General features: G+C 52.8%; 1 protein-coding gene across 3 annotated transcripts; it reads left to right on the forward strand.

The window, feature by feature from the left end:
• The first annotated feature begins 605 nt into the window (after positions 1 to 605).
• Positions 606 to 11095, forward strand: CST3 (cystatin C). 3 transcript variants are annotated; one of them, XM_011952190.1, is made up of 4 exons: positions 606 to 667; positions 1110 to 1420; positions 3664 to 3777; positions 4974 to 5312. In XM_011952190.1, exons 2-4 carry the CDS (start codon positions 1178 to 1180, stop codon positions 5055 to 5057), a joined length of 441 nt encoding a protein of 146 aa, XP_011807580.1. In that variant the 5' UTR covers positions 606 to 667; positions 1110 to 1177; the 3' UTR covers positions 5058 to 5312. The 3 variants fall into 3 exon arrangements, with proteins under 3 accessions (XP_011807580.1, XP_011807581.1, XP_011807579.1); XM_011952191.1 differs by lacking the exon at positions 606 to 667 and adding an exon at positions 9541 to 11095 and having other exon boundaries at positions 1009 to 1420; positions 4974 to 5059; XM_011952189.1 differs by lacking the exon at positions 606 to 667 and having other exon boundaries at positions 1009 to 1420.
• Positions 11096 to 11456: the final 361 nt, after the last annotated feature.

The following is an 11456-nucleotide window of genomic DNA, read 5'->3' on the forward strand; positions in this document are numbered from 1 at the left end:
TTTGTTGAATAATAAGGAGTTGTGAAAGGAGAACTCAGAGTTTTTTACTCAAATAAAGGTTAATTCTTCTGTTTGAAAAGTCCCCTGGCACAGGGCATGGCCTGAGTCTTCTGCAGCCTCTGGAATCACACCTTTGCCTCAGTGATTTCTAGACCTTGACCAAATGCTCACGGATACTCGGGACCTCCAAAGACTCCGGAAGGCCAAGACCTCTATCCTTTCCTTTTCTGAGGAAATGAAGCTAGGGGGTCGCACGCTTTTAGGGCTCAGGGGGACTTGACACCTCTCTGGAAGGCAGGGTGACCTAAGCTTGGGAGGAAGGACAGGTCTATGGGATGAGATGGAGCTGAGGGGATGGAGTGGGTAGGAGGAGGGCGTGGGTGTAGAAGCGGTGGGGGAAGAGGGGCCAGAAGTGGAGTTAGAAGAGGGGAAAGAAGAGGATAGGAGGGACAGGGACAGGGAGAGGCCAGGGGTGGGTAGGAAGGGAAGACAGAGGAGTGGCGGAAGGAGGGAGGGGCGATGAAGAAGGGCAGAGCTTGGGGGAGTGGACAGGAGTGGAGGAGGGAGAGGAGGGGCAGGGGAGGCAGTGTCTGGGGGTTGAAAGGGGAAAGGGATAGAGGAGAAGGAGCTTGAAGAGGGGAAGCATGGAGGGGCCTGAAGTGGGGAGGCTGGAATGGTCTGGGATGGATGGGGAAGAATGGGGAGGATAGGAGGGGCAGGGGAGGCTGGGAGGAAGACAGTAGGTGAGGAGGGAGAGGGGAGGGAAGGGGATGGATAGGGAGGGACAGGGAGGCTGAGGGGACAGGCGAGGAGCGGATGGAGAGGGGAGGCCGGGAGGGGCTGGGAGTGGAGGAAAGGGGATGGATGGGGAGGGAAGGGGATCCATGGGGAGGGCCAGGGAGGCCAGGATGGCAGGGGAGGCAGGGAGGGGAGGAGATTGATAGGGAGGGACCGGGAGGCGGGGAGAGGTAGGGGAGGCGGGAAGGGAGAGGGGAAGCGGGAGGGACTAGGCGTTCCGGAAAAGGAAGCGCAGGGCGCGCGGGGCGGGGAAGGCCAGCAGGGATAAAAGCGCAGCCGCTGGCCCCGCGACGCTCACGGCCTCGGGATAGCACTGCGTCCTCAGTAGCTCCAGCCTCTCGCCTGCGCCCCCTCCCCGTGTCCCGCGTCCTAGCCGACAATGACAGGGCCTCTGCGCGCCCCGCTGCTCCTGCTGGCCATCCTGGCCGTGGCTCTGGCAGTGAACCCCGCGGCCGGAGCGAGTCCCGGGAAGCCGCCGCGCCTAGTGGGCGGCCCCATGGACGCCAGCGTGGAGGAGGAGGGTGTGCGGCGTGCCCTGGACTTTGCAGTCAGCGAGTACAACAAAGCCAGCAACGACATGTACCACAGCCGCGCGCTGCAGGTGGTGCGCGCCCGCAAGCAGGTGCGTGCCGCCCCCCGCAGGATCCCGAGCCCTGGCCCCGCCGCCCCAGCCCGCCCCGCGCCGCTCCCGGACCCCGCGCTGCTCCTTCTCCCTGGCACCTGGCCTTCTCACCCAGACCCTGTTCCCGGTCTTCGCTGTCACCCTGGAGCCCTTGGCGGGCGTGTCCGGGAATGCCCCGAGTCTGGTCTGGCTTGGAACCGCAAGGACACGCCAGGTCCGCGCCTGGCGCCTGAGATCTGCTTCCAGGCGCCAGCTCGAGCGGCGCTGCAGCGCGGGGGCAGGCACAGGACGTCCCACCCAACTCTGTCCAGGCCTCCTGGGACGCGGGGCTCCGGGTGCGCTGCTGAATACGCAGGAGAAGGAAAAAACAGAGCCCCTCATCTGGCTGCCTCCTTGTTCTTCCGCCAAATAATTTTTAAACACTTTACTTTAACTTTCTATTCTCACATAATTTCTGACTTACAGAGCAGCTGCAAAAATAGTACAGGGCATCCCTGTAGATCTTTCACGCAGATCCCTCAGATGTTAGCACGAATGTTAACATTGTGCCGTTTGTTGCCCCCAGCTCACTTTCCGAATGTGAATATGGGTGTGTGTATATGTCCTGTATATGCATTTTTTTGCCTGAATCTTTTGAGAGTAAACATTTCAGTGTGTTTTTCCTTAAAACAAGGGCAGTATCTCACATAACCACGATTCCATTTTGAAAATCAGCACTGACACATTCATGGTCTAATGCTCAGACTCATTTAACTTTCCCTGACTGCTGAGGGGCTTCATGCCCTAGGACGCTCCCGGGCCATGAGTACCTGAGTTCAGCCCTGTCCTGTCCCCTCTGCCTCTTTTCACCTGCAGCAGCCGCTGGGTCTGTACCATGACAGTGCCATTTCCCAGGATCCAGCCGGTGTGGGTAGAGACTGTGCTGACTCTGGGTGGGCTTGGTGCTGGTCAGGATGAGATCCAGGCCATGAGGCTCATCCTCCTCCCAGAATCCTCTCCACAGGGGCCACACCTGGGCCTGGCTCCTTGTCCTGCAGAGCCCTGCTTCCCTTCCCAAGTCACACCCCTGGGCACAGCCCCCTAGGACTGGGGGCCTTCACCCTCAGGCCGGCTGACCACCCCCTACAGCCCAGGGCAGCTGAGTTCCTGCTGGGGCGGAGCATGCCTGAGCCTGCCTCTACCAGCTGATGCAGAGTTAGACCTCAGCCAGATGAGGACAGCAGTCACCCAGCAGAGCGGAGTAGGGGGTCACATCAGGAGGGAGCTTCAGTAGGGCTACCAGGTCCAGCTTGACCTGCATCCCATGGCAGAGCAACAAACAGTGAGACAGACTTTAGAGCTCCTCCACCTTTCTCTTGGAAATTCAGAGGAGTCCAGACCAGCCCCGTTTCTCCTCCTGCAGCCGTCAGCTGGGGCCCTCTCCCTGCACAGGAGGGGCACTCCCTGGTGTAGGGTCCCCACTGGCCTGCACCCCTCTCTCACTGGGAGTGAAGCATGGGGCATTGTAGATCATTGGACCCTGGAACCTATTTTACAGAGCAGCAGACTGACACCGGAGGGATCACAGGACTTGCATGTGGTTCTACAGGACTTGTGTGTGGCTCCACAGGGCAAGGTCTAGCACCCTGGTCCCAGGGTCCCTCATCCCATGCTTCTCCACAGTTCTCACCAGTCATGTCTGGGGGTGGCACTGTACAGGGAAAGCATCCAGTTCTCTTCTGAAGTTGCAACCGTAAGACTCACTTTAGAAATACTGCCTCCAAAATCACACCTGGAATGGAGGCATGTGGGAAGCAGTTTATTGGCCTAAAACATCAATGTATGTGAGCATCTCATCTCCTATTGATAAATGAGGGAAAATACCTCTGGGTTAAATGAGAGGAATGAGATGCTCTGTAGACCGAATGCCAGGAACTGGAAGTTTGCCGAAATTTCATCACATGAGAGCCTTCCTAGAAGAGATCCAGTGTCCCTGCCCCCTGGGTCATAGGTAGCAGAATTCAGTTAATCCTTGGCATTGGCATAGAGAGAACAAGTTACCAGGGAGGCCTGGGGCATGGTATCCCTGCCAGCTGACAGGAGGGAGGTGGCTTGTGTGCCTTGCAAGTGACAGTGTGGGTAGCTGGTGAAGGTAGGCTTGAAGCCCCAGGCAAGCCCAGTGACCCAGTCACAGTGAAGTGCCTGTGTGTGTAAGAAACTGACAGAGGGTGCCGTCCCTGCCTCCTGCTCTTTCACATGTGTAGATCGTAGCTGGGGTGAACTACTTCTTGGACGTGGAGTTGGGCCGAACCACATGTACCAAGACCCAGCCCAACTTGGACAACTGCCCCTTCCATGACCAGCCACATCTGAAGAGGGTATGTGCCTCACGTGGGTCCAGGGCCAGTCATGCACTGCAGAAGGGTGTGTGTGTGTGTGTGTGTGATGTACATGTTCTGGAGGGTATGTGTGCGTGTGCCTGAGTGTGTGTACATATGGAGATGCACGTGTGTTTCCATTATAGGTTTGTGTGGGGAGGTCATATGAGTGTGTGCTAGTGGGTGTGTGCATGTGTTGGAGAGGTGTGGGGGTCTATGCATGGATGTGTGTGGGTGTGTGAGTGCGCATGCATGTGCACATATGTGGGGGGGGTCTGTGTGCATACATGCTGTATGAGGAAGTGCCTGCACTGTGTGTGTGCATGTGGGTAGATAGAGGTGTGAGGGAGTATGTGGATTCACGCATAGATCCGTGTGGGTGAGGGTTGGGGTGAGTTCATGTGTAGGCCTGTGTGTGTGTAGATGGGGCGGTATGGAGAGGGCTGATGAATCTGATTTGCTAAGAGGGCGTTAGCTTGGGAATGGGGGTACTGGGAGCCCCACCCTGTGTACTTTGGAGTGTTGCCTGCTGGACTGTAGGAAGCAGCTGCAGGGTTGGGTGCTGCACAGGGAGAAGGGGCTCTGTCTAACCCCAGCCTCAGGCACCTGCCCGCAGCCACAGCCACGCTGAGCAGATTAGAGGGTACTAGAGGCCTGTTAGCAGCCAAACCCTCAGACCTGCTCCAGCTCACCCAACACCAGCTTCTCCAAGGACCCAGGATTTCTTGTGGCGTCTTTGCTCAGGGGAGAGTCACACGCTCTTTGTTATCTCCTCACCACCCCAAGCACTATGAGTTGCAATTTCCAGTTCCCTGGTTTCTTCCCTCTGGCCCCTCTTAGTGCTGACCTGGGTGCTGGAGGTGGTAGGAGCTGGGGCCAGTGAGCTGCCTCCCCCTGCTCTGCACCCTTAGGGCTCCTGAGGCCTTGCACAGGCTGCTCCTCATAGGGCTGTGCTGGGGCAGGAATCCTGCAGGCTGAGGTGGGGGCCACCTGATGGAGCTGGAGCCCTGGGAGAGGGATGGAGCAGTCACTGCCCAGTCCAGCAGTGCTCTGGGATCAGCAGGGGTGGGTGGAGGGGTAGGTAAGGGCCAGTGTTTCACCTCCATCCTTCACTCCCACTCTCATGTCCTGTGCCTGGGCATCTTCCGCTTTGAACTGTAACCCACACTGATTGTCCCCTCTGTTTTCTTTCACAGAAAGCATTCTGCTCTTTCCAGATCTACACTGTGCCTTGGCAGGGCACAATGACCTTGTCGAAATCCACCTGTCAGGATGCCTAGGAGTCTGTACCAGGCTGGCCTGTGCCTATCACCTCTTACGCACACCTTCCACCCCCTGTATTCCCACCCATGGACTGGTGGCCCCCGGCCTGGGGAAGGTCTCCCCATGTGCCTGCGCCAAGAGAAAGAGAAGGGAGCAGGAGGCCTTTGTTGCTCAGCAGGGGGCTCCGCCCTCCCTCCTTCCTTCTTGCTTCTCACATCCCTGGTGTGCGGTGCATACGCCCCCACCTCCTGCAATAAAACAGTAGCATCGGCTCCCTCTGAGTTCTTGGCTGTCTGGGGATGTGCACACAGGCAGGGTTTCCACAGTTCCTTTATGAAGCCTCTTCGTCCTGCTGGTGTGGAGATCAGAGGAGTACCTGGGAGCTGATGCAGCCACAGCAAGGCTGTCAGGGGAGCTGCTGCTATAGGAGACGTGAATCTCAGAGCAAGGAGAGAGCAGCCGGGGGCTAGGAACCCAGGCATTCAGCCACAGCAGCCCCTGGTGAGGGGTTCAGGGAGAGCAGGGCACCCAGGCTGCTGCCCCCGGAAGCTGGGCTGGTGCTTTGGTCTGAGCTCCTGGTCAGACCAGGAGGAGGGGGCTGGCTGTGTCCACAGGCAGAGGCCAGGCCTCGGTAGAGCTTGCCAGGCCGTAGGTTGCATCTGTGCTTGCAGAGTTGAACAGACTCCAGGGACTGAGCCGCTCTCATCAGTCCCCTAGACACTAAATAGGTAGTGATCGATGTGTGTTTCTTTCCAAGAGACTTAGGCCCCTACACGGAAACAAAATCCAAAAAGCCTGTGTGTGTAACTGAGCCGGAGAAATGTCAGCCAGACCAGAGACTGGCAAGATCACACAGAGAAAGCAGCACCTGCTGTCATCCATCCTGGGAGGCTGTGTCCTCAGAGAGTTTTACAGGCTAATGGCCACCAGCCCTTTCTCTGGACTTGGATTTAAAACAAGTTTCGTCCAGCTTCATGGTAGGGATGAAGTTAAAACACAAATGAGACTGACAATGCAGTGGACGCTTCTTTTTCCAAAGATTAAGAGAGAACATTCCCTTGGCGTCAGCATCATCCTATAGAATCCTGGATCTTTGCCACAAGCAGGAGGCTACAGTCCTAGGACACAGCCCACCCTGCATGGTCCTTCCCTTTGCCATTTCAGGACAGGGGTGCAGCCCTCACAGCCAGTGCTGCTAGGGCAGGGCTCCCAGGTACCTTCCAAGCTCCAAGCTGCACTGACGCCCTCTTTTGGCCACTGCCATGAACACTGAAGGTGAAATGACGAAAATCCACCCCAGTACCCCCAAGGACGTGCTGTCCCTGCAAAGCCAGAGCAGGGGACACGGCGGGGAGAGTGGAGAGCATCTGCTTCCATTTCCTCTCCACCCTGACTTGCTTTAACAGGGTATTTGGGGTGAGAAAAGTGTAACAACGCCTAGGAGGCCATACGCTGAGGAGACTTGAGTCTGGCCTCACCCTGCTGGGGGTGGGCGGACTTAGTGATTCAGTTTTCTGTTGGGGATTGGGGGATAGAAGTGGTGGTTGGGGTCAGGGGTAAAGGGTCCCTGCAGGGAGGTGCTCCTGGCTTTCTACTTGGGTAAAGGATCTCCTGTGACACAGGCAACGACCATCCAGGCACACAGTGGAAATGAACAGCTGACTGTGTAGCCCAGTCCCTTTTCTGACACACTTCGTCCCTGGGGAAGTTGAGGTGGGGTGGGGGCTGTACACAGGACTCCCCAATCTCCCTGTATGTCTCCTCCCTTCCCTGCCCTCCAGCCGTTGGCCCCATGGCCCACAGCCAACAGGGAAGCAGGGTGGTGCCACCCCTGCCTCTCCACAGCCATCAGGCCTGTAAATGCCTCCCTTGGACCCCCATGAGGCCAGTGAGCCAGAAGCCCCTCTGACCCAGAGGTTACTGTGACCAGCACATCCTGGAGAGGAGGCTTCTCCCTTGCACCTTTCATCTGCAAGAGTTACTTTTACATTTATTTTAAAAGTTGGTTTAAGTGTATACTTCATCTACAGTTATCCATATAAATAGATTCATTACAGGGCCTGGCTCTGAATAAACAGTAAGTTGGAGAGGATTTTTCATTGATCTGGTTCTACACTGGTGGCTTTATAACATAGTGCTTTGACACCTCTTGCATTGCGATGCTGGTGAGCATCAGGGCGGGATCAGGAAGGGCCCAGTAGCTTCCGAGCTCCCTAGCATTCTTGCCCTGAAGGAAGCCAGCCTCTGCAGAAGGATCCCTCTCCCCAGGACGGTCAGGCTGGCAGGGTGTTCCTCGATGGCAAGCCTGCACATGCCTGCCCTCAAAGTCCAAGGGAGCTGAGAGGCCAAAGAAAGGCTGACAAGTCTAGTTTCTTAGAAAGAAAGTTGTAACAGGGACTTGCGAGCAGAAGCCATGTCCTGCGTGGCCGCAAGACAGTGGATCCCCATCCCGTTACCCCAGACCCTGGGCTTCTGTGCCATAGGGGAAAGGGTATAGGAGCTTCAGAAGGAATTTACCTAAAGGCTGGATTTACTGCAAACAGCGGATGAAATAGAAATCTTAGAAGCATTGATGGAACTGAGGCTCAGCATTGGCATCCAAGATGGAGTGGCCTTAGCCTCCACAAGAGATCTCTCAGAGCCGCTCCAGTTGACAGCCCACAGCAAGTTTCCATAACCGTAGGTCAGTTTCAGGATCTCAGTCCTAAATCTGCCTTGTGCTTTTCCATTTTTTTTAATTACTCCATTTTAAATACAATATCTTTATGTCTTTTAGGTAAGAACCATTCTCCATTCTGTTTATTCTTTATTCCCCCAAAATTTTGTTTTCTAAATGTATTTGTTCCTCCAAATGAAACTGTTTTCTCAGGTTCAATAAGTAGAAATATGTTTTTTTAGGAAAAAAAATTGACAACATTGAACATTTGAGTCTTTCATTTTAGAATACCATGCATCTTGCAATACATTCCTGCTTTTCTGATGGTCTTCAGAGAGTAAATTTTATGCATCTTTTATATTTTCTGTGAAATTTAATCCTGGATATTTTATATTTTGGTCAGGAATATTTCCAAGTATTGTACCTCTAGTCTTTGCTGATAGACTAGTTAATAGTTCAATAGAAAACTACTGATTTTGCCCGTTTTTTTTTTTCCTCTGCCTTGGTGGTTTTTTAAGGACTTAGAGGCTTGGGATGTTGCCACCCTTGATGCTGTGAGAGAGAGGAGAGCTGGCTTATGACTGCTGGCGGGAGTGACCTCGGACTAGGCCACAAGCCTCCCTGAAAGATGGAGAGAGAGCAAATCGCCAGCCCTGTCCCGTAACTCCAGGGTGAAGCTGCAGAGATGAGGCCCAGGAAGACGATCCACTCCAGTAGCCCCAAGGCCAGCACCCTGCAAAGCCAGAGCAGGGAACACGGCAGGGAGAGTAGGGAGCATCTTCCTCCTCCTTATACTCTGCCGTGCTGTCTGAGTTCATTACTCGAACACACAAAACTGAGAAGCCGTGAACAAAATGGTGACTAAAATAGGGAACAGTCATTCCTTTAATTACCCATACCCCCTCTCCCCCTTGGCCCTGAGATGCCAAGTGGGTCACTTCCGAATCCTGTCACCTGAGGCTTATGGGGTCAAGTCAGATGTGCTCAGGCCACTGTGACATCAGCTGGGGCTCTGGCTCCCTCGAGACCAGGTCAGGCTCATCTGAACTCTAGTCTCACGCTTGGCTGTACACGGCGTCACTGGGGAGCCTGACTGCACGTGACAATCCCATGGTCCCATTCGGAAAAGCTGATTATGTTCTGGGATGGGATGTGGACATTGGATGTTTAAATACTTCTCCCATTGCTTCCCCAAGGAACCACTGAACTAGAACTCAATTAGAGTCCCAGTCAAAGCCCAGTTGCTCCTAAAACACCTGCAAATTGCAGCAGGTAAAGATATTTTTATGGTCACATCTGCCTGTGGACACGCCTTCCTTGCCAGGTATGTCTGCAAGTGTGTAGCCCAGCCCCCAGGATTTCCAGTGAATGAAACACAGCAAAGCAAAAGCAAATGGCAATTCCTTCCATCAAGGTTTTGTTTGGGGCAATGAAATGTGTTGGTGATTTCAGAAAATCACCTCCTGCCCTGTGGAAAAGTAACCCCCACACTTCAAACCCAGCACTAGGTATTTCTGTCCTTGAAATGCCCTTGGCTTCCCTCCCAAAGGTAGTTACCACTTGACCTTCACATTCCACTCCACACCAGTCACTGGCCTTTCCACTGCCTGCCCTTCACCGTGGCATTCCCCATCTGTCCACGCCATCTTCCCCACCGGGTCCCTCAGCAAGTCCAAAAGCTTCTTTGTGAGGTAGAACAATTCAGCTCTTTGTAGACTTCCCCACACCCATCAAGGTGCTTATAAACCAAAGGCCTTCCTAGTGAACAGGACCATCTTCTTTGTGAGGGACTTTAGATCACGAATAGCAACAGTTATTTATTTATCTATTTTACCCAAATCCAGGACCCTGATGAACAGACTGAGGAAAATGCTGCCTTTCCTGAATGGCTACTAGGCAGGAAATGATGCTGGGAAGTGTTTACCCCGCAGGCTCTGTGCCTTCTCTGACTGGGCAGCTCATGCTGTATGCATGAAGGCATCATTACCAAACACACCTCTGAGGCCAGCGGCCAGCCCAGTGTCTGACTCACAAGTTGTGACTGCCCCAACTTCTTACAACAACGATAGCAGTTTCCCTGTGAGGATCCACCCCTCCTCCCCTCTCACTCCGCCTGTTTCCAGGGAAGCTGACTCTACTGTTTGGACCACAGCTTGGACCACTTGACCCCGGCTAAACTGGTCAGGGCAGCGGGTCTCCCTCCCCTGAAGCCTCAGTGATTGGCGTGAGGACAACAGTGACCTATGTGTAGCCGCCTGGGACCCAGGAGGCTTAACAGATGTTTGACTATGTGATAAGTGGGTTCTTCCTTCCCTGCTGAGCGTGAAGATAAAAAAGACATGAGATCTGGGGCCCACTTGGAGCCTGTTTGAGAATGAAGCCAAGTTATGGGGAGCAGCAAAACTAAATCAAGAGACAGCAGGGAAGCCAGGCCTAGCGGTGTACTCCCAGTTATTCCGTAGGCTGAGGCGGGAGGACTGCTTGAGCTCAGCAGTTTGAGGTTGCAATGAGCCGTGATTTCACTACTGAACTCCAGCCTGGGCAAAAGAGTGAGACCCTGTTTCTCAGAAAAAGAGAGAGAGAAACAGACAGACAGACAGCAAGAAGCAGGTGGGTTATAATGTTGGAGTCCCTGCACCAAGCAGAGCCTGATGCCCGCCCTTGCTCTGAGCTTCCTAGTTATATGAACTGACTACCAGGCCATTTGGGTTGGGTTTCCAGCCCTGTGCTCTTATCTGTCCTCACTGATAGACAAAAATAACTCATTAGTCGGTTCTCAGACCCACAGTCCCATGACATTTCTTGACTGTTTCAGAAGTAATACCTCAAGGGCCAGCCTATAGAAAGTGGAGGACCTGCCCCCTGGACCTTAGAAGTAGCAGCCACTCTTAAAAATGCAAGGACAACAGATGTCACCATGACTGAAAAATAGAGGCTGACCCTGCCTCTGAAGATGCTGCGATTGACTCGTGTTCAAGGAGATATTAGCTGTCACTTCCTTTCTTGTGATATAGTCGGCCTCATCATTAAGCTGCAATCAGCCAGAAGTGTAGCTGTGCCCCTGGGATTGAAATCAGCAGTCAATCTGGACATGCTTTTTCCATCTTCATGAAGTACCGCCCCAGTACCAACCAAATTTATCATAAATGGAATTGATTTGAACTCAGGAAATCCTCAAATAGGCCAGAATAATTCACTAATTAAATTCATCCCCAAAACAAAAACAAAAAAAAAAAACACGAAAAAACAACCCACATGATAGGAAAAACATTTGCAAATTATATATCTGATATAGAACTTGTATTCAGAACATATAATGAACTCTTACAACTCGAGAAGACAGGTAACCCAATTAAAAATTCTTTTAAAAAAGAAAACCGAATTTAAAAATGAAGACAACCTAACTTTTATATAACTCAAAATTGTTAAAGAAACAACCCAATTTAAAAATCCTAAAGGATTTGAATAAACATTTTTCCAAAGAAGATATGTAAATGGCCAATAAACACATAAAAAGATGCATAACACCATTAGCTATTAGGGAAAGGCAAATCAAAACCACAATAAAAAGCAACTTCACACCCACTACATGGTTGCGGTCAAAGAGACAGAAAATAACAAACTGAAACCTTTATACATAGCTGGTGGGAATGTAAAATGGTGCAGCTGCTTTGGAAAACAGTTTCACGTGTTTTCAAAAGGTTAAACCTACCGTATGACCTAGCAACTCTACTCATATTTATATGTCAGCTACAAATAA

This window comes from Colobus angolensis, unplaced genomic scaffold (genome assembly GCF_000951035.1).
Source record: "Colobus angolensis palliatus isolate OR3802 unplaced genomic scaffold, Cang.pa_1.0 Scaffold336, whole genome shotgun sequence".
Lineage (NCBI taxonomy): Eukaryota > Metazoa > Chordata > Mammalia > Primates > Cercopithecidae > Colobus > Colobus angolensis.

Excerpts from the sequence above, each read along its gene's own strand:
- CST3 (XM_011952190.1), top strand. The coding sequence starts at position 1,178 with ATGACAGGGCCTCTGCGCGCCCCGCTGCTCCTGCTGGCCATCCTGGCC. Across the intron at positions 1,421-3,663 it reads TGGTGCGCGCCCGCAAGCAG|ATCGTAGCTGGGGTGAACTA; the intron begins GTGCGTGCCGCC and ends TCACATGTGTAG. Across the intron at positions 3,778-4,973 it reads ACCAGCCACATCTGAAGAGG|AAAGCATTCTGCTCTTTCCA; the intron begins GTATGTGCCTCA and ends TTTCTTTCACAG.